The sequence below is a fragment of the Theobroma cacao genome, chromosome 9 (genome assembly GCF_000208745.1).
Source record: "Theobroma cacao cultivar B97-61/B2 chromosome 9, Criollo_cocoa_genome_V2, whole genome shotgun sequence".
NCBI classification, from domain to species: domain Eukaryota; kingdom Viridiplantae; phylum Streptophyta; class Magnoliopsida; order Malvales; family Malvaceae; genus Theobroma; species Theobroma cacao.
Window position 1 is genome coordinate 10,246,225 of NC_030858.1, and position 9,284 is coordinate 10,255,508.

The following is a 9,284-nucleotide window of genomic DNA, read 5'->3' on the forward strand; positions in this document are numbered from 1 at the left end:
TTTATGCTCATGCAAAATTCAAATTAGTCAAGAGTTTCATTTGTTTGCCTTCATCTCTCTCTCCACTGATGTAGACTAACACTTAATTAAGGATCCTTAAGACTTTATTCGGCTTGTAATGTATAGCTAGGATAAAGGTAGGATGGGATATTATATGGTTGAATTCACCATAAGCACATAGTCAATCTAAGACTTATTTAGAGCTTTATTTTCCTTCTTCCAGTACACTCATTTTACATCAAATTTTTCTTTTGTTTAACACTTCATTCTTTTTCTTCTTTTTTTTCACACCTCAAACTTATTTCTTTTATTGGGCAGTGACATGAACACAAACATGTTGAACTCTTAATCACTTTTCTTCTTTACTACCCTTTTTTTTTATCTCATTACACTTCCTAAATCGACTTATGCAATTAGAAGTGAAGGATGCAAAAAATTGAAATATTTTATGTAACGGTCTAGGCTAATAATTAAGTGTTTAAACAAAGAAAATGGTACATTAAGCTCAAAGAGATATTCTAGGGATAAATTTAAAGTAAGGTGGCACGAAAGGCTCAATCGGTCCAAGGATGGCCTAAGTCATTTTCTTAACTAAATATAGCCTATGATTTCGCCTTGAGAGAAACTCAAACAAATTCTAAAACTTAGACATTATTCAAAAATTTACATTCACATAAATCTTCTTTAAATATACACAATAATTCAATGCAATAGATATAGTGCTCAAATTGTAGAACATTTCATCCTACAAGGATGCTTATCATGAGAGTTCAACACAATACTCAAATAATATTTACATCTACTAAGAGCAAAAGAGATAAAGATAACTAATTTTCATCATTGGAGTAGCATTTTCATCTAATGTCTTTTCTAAGGCTTTATTTTTGCTCTCTAGTTTCAACTTCAAAAATTCAAAATCTGTTTTAGAATGGTCAAGTTCAATTTGAAAAATGTTTTTTTGATTTAAAACAGAATTAAAATCATGTTTGATTTTCTCTAATTCATCATTTAATGAAATGGCTTTTTTTATTAAAATTTTGTATTTTAAAGCCAACTTTTCTAATTTAGCATATAGTTAATGACACTCAACTTGAACATCATCATATGAAATATCACATAAGTTAGATGTTACCTCACGTTTTTCATCTTTTGCCATCAAGCAAAAATTTGCTCTTTCTTCCACTTTTTCTTTCTCGTACTTTGAACTTGAAGAATTACTATCTAGCCATGTTACTGCCACCATTAATTTTTTTGGTTTCTTGATCTTCTTTGAGGATTCCTCCTTAAGTAATGGGCATACGGATCTAAAGTGGCCAGGTTTTTTGCATTCAAAGCAACCACTTTATCGTTTTTGTTGAAGTCAATCTTGTATATATTCTTTCATAAGGAACCTTAATCCTTTCTTTGATTTCTTCTTCCAAATCTTTGGTTTCTTTGCCCCATGAGCTTCTTAAGTCTTCTAACTATCATGGCTAACTCTTTGTCATCATTACTTGTGACATTTTTCAATTCTTCTTCAAATGAACTCACTTTTAATGCAAGATTTTTTTTCTCCTTGCCTTCCTTTTATTTTTATTTCTTCTTCTTCTTCTTCTTTCATTTCCAACTTATGTGTGATAAGTGAGCCACATATTTCTTCAAGGTTGATGTTGTTAAGATCCTTAACTTCTCGAATGGCAATAACTTTTAGTTTCTAAGTTTTTGTTAAACTTCTAAGCAACTTTTTCACAAACTCATGTTTAGGTATCATTTTCTCAAGTTGGTTGAGCTTATTGGTTATGTTGATCAATCGGTCATACATGGTGGCAAGTCCCTTCATGGATGATCCTAAATTTTTTCTAATTTTTTTTTTGCTATGGTACAACCAAAAATTTTGTTAAATTCAACAAAAGCCAAAGCACAATAAAGAGTGTTACTGGTTTTGAAGTTTATTTGGATTTTTCTCATTTTTGCCTCAGTCCACTCTTCCTTAGATTTGGGAATTTTCTCATTCATAATTAAGTTAGTGCTAGTGGGGATGGAAAAAACTATTGGTGATAACATCCCACATCTTATAATCAACACTTTAATATAGATAGATATCGTAATGCTTTAATATTGGTAGTTGGATCCATCAAATAGAGGAAGCCTATTTGTGGATAGCCCCTCAACCACATTAGTGTTTTGTGTAGCCATTTGGATCTTCCTGTAAGAATGTTAAACTTTAAATTCAAGGAGTTAGGCTCTGATACCACTTGTTGATCCCAAAAGGAGTATTAAAAAGGGTGAATTGTAGTTAAAAATATTTTGAAAACAACTCTTGGAATTTAAAATCGTTTAGAAGATTTTGAGATGAATGGTTTATGAACTTGTTGAAGTTGGTAAACACCAAGTAAAAAGAAGTTAAGAGAAATTGACAAAACACAATATTTATATTGATTTGGTTCACTTGATTTACATCTACTACCTTGATCTTCCTAATCAAGAATTTTCAACCCAACTTCACTAAAACTAGTGAAATTAACAACTTCTACCACGCTTTCACAAGACGAGCCTCTAACCCAAGCTCTAAACCTTTACAATAACCCTTAAAGTGCCTCACACACTATATTCAACTAAGAAATAAGAGAAAAATGATGTACAAATGATCACTTAACTGATCTAAGAAGTATAAGTTCAAGCTCAACCACTTTTTCCAAGATAGGAGTGGAATACAAGTGTAAAAGATAAGGTTTTTACTCTTCTAAGCTCTTTTCAAACTCTTGGTAGGTTCTCTATCTCATTTATGACCGTTAGAGGCCTTTTAAATACTTGGAAGACACATTTCTAGTTATTAAAAATAGTTTCTAGCTGTTACTAGCCATTATTTTGTCTTGTAGCAATTAAATTCAAATGCGTTAGCAATGAACCTTTAACTGGTTAAAGATAGGCTTTAACCAATTAAACCCTCTTTAACTTGTAGTCTGCTTATTAGTGTTAACCAATTAACGATAACTTTAACTGATTAGAGACTTGTTGTTTTCAAGCAGCATTTTTCATCAGACTTCTTTTAACTTATTACTCTTCCCTTTAACTGATTAGAGCTTCTCTTTCTTCAACCTTAATTGATTGAAATAGGCTTTAATTGACTAAGAAATCTTCAAATTTGAATTTCTTTATTTGGTGCCCTTTGACGGTCAATATTACTTTGAATTTGAATGTTGGCCTTTCTAGATACTTCAATTTTGAGCTTTAACCAATTAAACCCTTTGTTTAACTGGTTAAGAACTTTCTATTTTGCATCCAATTCCTCCTTAATTAGTTAAGCCATGTGCTAACTAATTAAAGCTTTTCTGTTTGCACTTAAGTGTAGCATCCATCATTGCCTTAATTGATTAAGGCTCCATGTTAATCAGTTAACATCATTTTAACTTTACTTAGCCCTTTTTTCTTTGCTCTTTAATTGATTAACCATTCTTGTAACACAACAAGCTTCTTGACTTGCTTTCAAACAATACTTTTATTAAGAGATTTAAACTTTTTTCTATACACTCAAGTAACGTAATTAGAAATTAATGAATGAGTAATGTATTATTATAATAAAAAATATATAGAGTCAAAATTTCTCTTCTTCTTTTTCTTTTTTTCTTTTGAAAATATCATTTTCAACTCTTTTTTATATAAAAAATAAAAAAAGTTTATAAAAATTGTTTTAAGGGTTATGCAAGAAAATGGTAGCTGATTAGGCTGCAAAGTGTCAAGCAATTGGAACCTCGTGACCATACTATCTATCGTATGGTATAGATTAAAAGTGTACATGTGTCCGATCAAGCTAGGTGCGGCTGATCGAAAATCTAATCTCAGGTTAGAGCTCGACCTTTCTCAACCATATATTTATTATTAAAATATTAAAAATAAATTTTTATATTAAAACTTTCAAATTTTAAAAAAAATTTATCACATAAGAGTCGTAATGGGGGACTTAAGTACAGTAACTCTCGTTGTCAATCTTCCTAATTGATCAAAATAGGTGAGTTGAAATTTCAATGAAATGGAAGAACAAAACTTTATTATCTTTAATTAATTGTTATTATAAAGATTACATTCAAGTTTTGACATATTTAGCCAAAAATATTACTTGAAAACAAAATCAGGTTACCGTATAGAGCACGGAGGCAGGGCTTAAGGTCTTTTGGCCCAATTCTCGTTGACTTACAGAAACTTGATGCAACAATCCTGGATTTTTCTACATGCCAAACGTGAATCCCTCAAAGCAAGATTTGGTACGAGTAAACCTCATAAAAGGTCCAAAAAAAAAAAACATTTTGTGTCAAAATAACACGTGAAAATGAAATTTTTATAAAATCATTTAATAAAATTAAACCACAATTATAAGAGTATTAATAGAATATTAAAAAGTTATATTTACAAGAAAATTGATAAACAATTAGATTTGTTATACACATTAATATGATATTGACTTGTTATTTGTTTTTTAAGAGATCTTTAATAGTAAAAGTTAAATTTGAATTAACATTTCATTTATTTTCATTTGAATCACTTGTGCAACGATTTTATTATTCATAATTAAGATCGCCTTACAACATCTCTCATCCCCTGTTGTTGATAAACTTCAATAAACACTCAATAATTCTACTCGATATACAAAAATTTTCGAATTTCACCAATTCTGCCTATTTAATTTAACTCATCTCATAAATTTAAGGTTGCAATAAAAGTCCACATTTACACAATGGGACAATTTCACATGAAATGGTGTTAGGTATGACAAATAATGCTAGAAAATGGCCCTTCAACGGCTCCCGTGACCTTATTGACATCAGCCATTAATGTTTAGTTTCCCTCAATCGCTGCAATCTTTAGCAGATGATTTTTTTTCTTTTGGCCTTTTGGCCTCTATTAAATGCGACAGCTGTAGACAGAGTCTTAGCAAATTTCTGCTGCTATGCTTTCAAATTCAAGAATTTGGATGAAAAACGGAAAGAGTTGCGTGCATTTCTCAAATATAATTTGTATTCCCAGTTACTAACATTTATTGTGCTAGATGAGCTATTTATTGAAGAATCTAATATATTCAATTAGCTGTACCTTTTATTATTATTATTTCTCATTTCTCATTGCGGCCTAAAAACCTTTGGGTCGATCCTGTTTAGCGGATAATCATGTCGAATAATGGAATTTATTACGCAAATAAATGAGGAAATGGTTGGATTTTTTTTTCTTTCCTACTTTCTCTTTGAGAACAATAAGATTCAAAGCCCAAACCATTTGAAAGTCCTCAAGCCTTACTAATTTCATATGTTTATTTCCACATCGGGTGCCCACGGGTAGCTGTTACCTAACAACAAAACTGGAAAAAGAAAGGAATTGATGATTCAGAAAAGTATTTGCGACAGCCAGCCCAAGCACTTGCGTTGTGGTCTTCAAGATTAGATTACAGGTTGCATTCAGTATTAAAGGAAGATTACTAAGAATAAAAAGTAGAATTGCCATTTGGGCTTATATCCGGTGGTAGAAAAATATATAAAAGGTTTGAATTGAGAGCACACTCTTAATATCTTGGATTAAAACGTAAAACCAAAGAGAAGTAGCCTAAAATGACATCCAACAACATATGTCCAAATCTAATTTATAAGCACCATAAAAAAATCTGAAGCAACTCATTGTTCACAACCACCCCTGACAGACTAACAAGTACTATGACTTAATCTTTAGGAACCAACCCACACAAAGAAAATAGCATAGGAAAAAGGAAAAGTCGGTCCTCCTGTTACAGCGTTCCTTTGAAAAAAAAATCCAATCACACAACATAAAATTTATTTTAAGTCTGTTTTGTTATATCAAAAACAATAATTTCTGTTAAAGATTATGAAAAGCGTAAAGCTTGAAACAGACAAAAGAAAGCAGACAAACCATGAAATGCTAATCAATTTGGATATCCTAATGTACTGTGGTGAACAAGCAATAGGGAGGAAATGAGTAAAAAATTTGTGCCAAGATTTCTTTCAATAGAACCTTCTTCTTTTGCTTTTTTCTCTCCTCTTGCTTTTTCCATTCCTTTTCCTAGTACACGATCATCCAATTTTGCCTTCTAAATGAAGAAATCAAAGAGAACTTTTCTAGAAAAAGAAAAAAGAAAAAAGAAAGTAAGAAAGAAACTAGACCTTTGGTGTAAAGGATGAGTGAACAACCTTGTTTTGTCTCCCAGCTAACCACAGCAGAGTCCTCCTTGCAAAAGATGGTGTTTTAGCTTGTGAATCTAAGCTATAGCAGCTCTGATTTTCCACGTCAAAACCTAATTCACTCCCTCCATTTCCCCACCTGCCAGAGTCTATCTCAGAGATAGTATCCCTGGCACCTCCAATACCATTCTTCACCTTCATGCTATCATCAGCAGCAGCAGCAGTAGCAGCAACATTCTGATGCAACGGAAATCGAAATGAAAAGGCCCTCCTGGATGAATCCCCTGTAATATTCTGCTTTTCCTTCTTCCCCCGAAGCCAAATTTTCGATATTGAGAAGCTTTCTTTCTTGCTCTTGCCAATGGCCTTGCCATTGTTGTCACTAGCACTAGAACTCCCTTTAGTTTCAAAGTTTCTCATGATTTCAAAACCGTTGAACCCTCGTCTTGATTCACAATCACATTCAGACATTGCTGGGCGGTGACCGGGTGTCAATGGCAAACAAATCCTCTTGCCTGATGGTTTCTTCATTGGGGTTCTAATTGGCACTTGCAAGAAAGAATTCTCATCCATTACATACTCAAAGGACCCCATTGAGAAACACCTCCTAGCATCCACATTATTGTTACTGCTTTCGCCACCATCAACATTCCTAAACTTTCCTAGCCGAACAGGCACCACTTTTTCCCCAGAATCCACCGCCACTGTTGGGTTGACTTCATCTTTTTCCAGGATTTCACATGATTTACGCTGGGATGACCCCAATTCAGTGTCTCCACAAAGACCCAGATGGGAATTTGATCTCACAACTGAATTGGTTCTGCCTAGAGCACCTTCTCTGTCAGTGACAATCTCTCTTGAGCTTTCACTCCCAGATTCAAGAACAAGAACAATGGGTGAACAGCTATTATTTGGAGAGAAATCAGGGAGTAAGCTAGCTCTACACAGAGGGCATGTGGAATGAGACAAAAGCCAAGTGTCAATACACTCCATGTGGAAGGCATGGCTGCATTTTGGTAGTAATCTAAGCTTGTCTTCAGGCTCAAATTCACACAAGCAAACAGCACAGTCAAATGGGTTCTTTACTCCGATGATCGCTTTGTAGTGGAAAATAGGGAGAGTATCTATAAAAGATTGGTCAACACCAGCATCATGGAGATGGAATAGTTGTTGCAACTGCCCTTGAAGAGCAGTCACATTGTCTATATCTTCTGGCTCTCTATTGGGAGGTCTCAAAAGAAATCTAACTAAAAGGTGAAGCAAACCAGAAACAAAGAAAATGATAGCTAGGATTATAATGATGAGTAAGATACTCGGACTAACCTTGTTATTCAAATTGAAACTATCAGAATGCAAATTTTGCGGTGGAGGCATTAATGGTGATGATTGAGGGAGGTAATATGGCTGCTCTGATGGAGAAAGCAAGCTTCTTTGCTTAATTTCATGGAAAATCCAGTCCATTGTGTTTTCTGGAAAAAGATGGGGAGAACTTACCGAGATTGAAACTTTAGGCTTGAATCATATGCTAACAAGGATCCCATCTGGGACTACCAAGAAAAACATATCCCAGCGTTAATGGCAAAACCAGTAGAAAAAGTTTTCCAGGATTTGCAAGTCTTTCTGGTTAAGACTCAATGGTAACATTCGTTTCCTTTTACTGCATTAGAAGCTGCAAGTCAAAAGGAAGAGAGGGAGTGAACCAGAAGGGGAGAGAGAGAGAGGAGAAGAAGAATTGAATACGTTTTTAAAGGGTAGATATAAATGGGCCAGAAGGTGAATTTCAAAAAATAGGAACCAATAAATCTACCCAACAGAGCAGAAAATAAATGAGAATAGATCTTATTGCGTAAATACAGCATAGCCAATCACTTTCATGCTGCAAACTAAAAAAAGTAATGATGAAAAATAAAATCTCCTGTATCTGTCTATGGTTAAAAATTATAAATAAGGTGAGTTTTGTCAAGAATTCATCAAATACAAGGCTCTTTCAGTGGTTGACTTAAAACGGAACCCTTTGATGCATCAACCCCAATGCCTGTTTAATTCCTTAAACTTAGAAAATGTATATAATCTTCAGAAGAAAACAAATCCATAATTATTTGGCTTAGAGATAGAGGATTAGGAAATTGGATTATCTTTTTGCATTATTTTAGTGCCATTGTTTTTTTTTTCTGATCCCCATTCTTGACAGACCCTTCTATTCCACCACTTCTATGGGCTGATAGTTTGGTACCTGATTCAGATCAGCCTCTCCTCTCTTCTTGGGTAAAGACAAAAAACTAAAGACAAGTGAACTTTCCAAAGTCTACAAGGGGGAGAGAGAGAGAGACAGCTGGAGAGAGATGGTATTTTGAAACAGTAGAAGAGTAAGCATAGTATACGGATTTACTGGGGGGGAAAAATATACAAATTGTGGAAGCTCCTGGACCCCATAGCCTAGGAAGTGACAACTTTTTCCTTGAACCTTCCTCATGGATTTTGATACTTGCTTTTCGGTGCTATTTAAAGTGAAGTCACTGACGGAATCAAACACCCATTTTAGGAGAAGGGAAGTCTCCACTTTTGCTGTCTCATTGCTACGAAATGATCTTCTGGATTTCGTGCACTAGAAAAAGAAGAGAAAGGAACGAAATACTACAAGTTAACAAATATAGTATAAAAGAATAATTACACCTGAAGGTTGCATCAATTTTCCTTTTCCGCGTTTTACTTCAGCAAGTAAATAATTGCTCCCTCAGTGATACTGATGTGATCTGCAAAGAGAAATTTGGACGGCAAAGTTATTGTGGATAGTGACTCATAACTCATAACTATCCCAAACTTAAGAGAGAAATGCTAAAGAGACATTAATTTTTTATTTTAAAAATTTGTACTATTATTTATTTTTTATTTTTGAATTTAGATTATTTAATACATTGCAATTCAAAATGCATATGATTTGCCAATTAATTTTGTTTATTGTAGTTGGCAATAAATTTTGGGGATGTTACCGTGACAATGGTCATGGTCATGGAACAAGCTAAAGAAACTTGGTTCATTGAAATGTGAGCTAGCTCCCTTGGTCATAATTTCCGAATATTTGTCACTTTTTATTTAAAGTATATGGACATGTTGAGCATCGCA

At 33.6% G+C, this 9,284-nt stretch overlaps 1 protein-coding gene across 1 annotated transcript; it reads right to left on the reverse strand.

Moving 5' to 3' along the window:
* On the reverse strand, positions 5,890–7,922 carry LOC18589099 (RING-H2 finger protein ATL13). Its single transcript, XM_007013922.2, has one exon. The coding sequence runs from the start codon at positions 7,620–7,622 to the stop codon at positions 6,138–6,140; it is 1,485 nt and encodes a 494-aa protein (XP_007013984.2). The 5' UTR covers positions 7,623–7,922; the 3' UTR covers positions 5,890–6,137.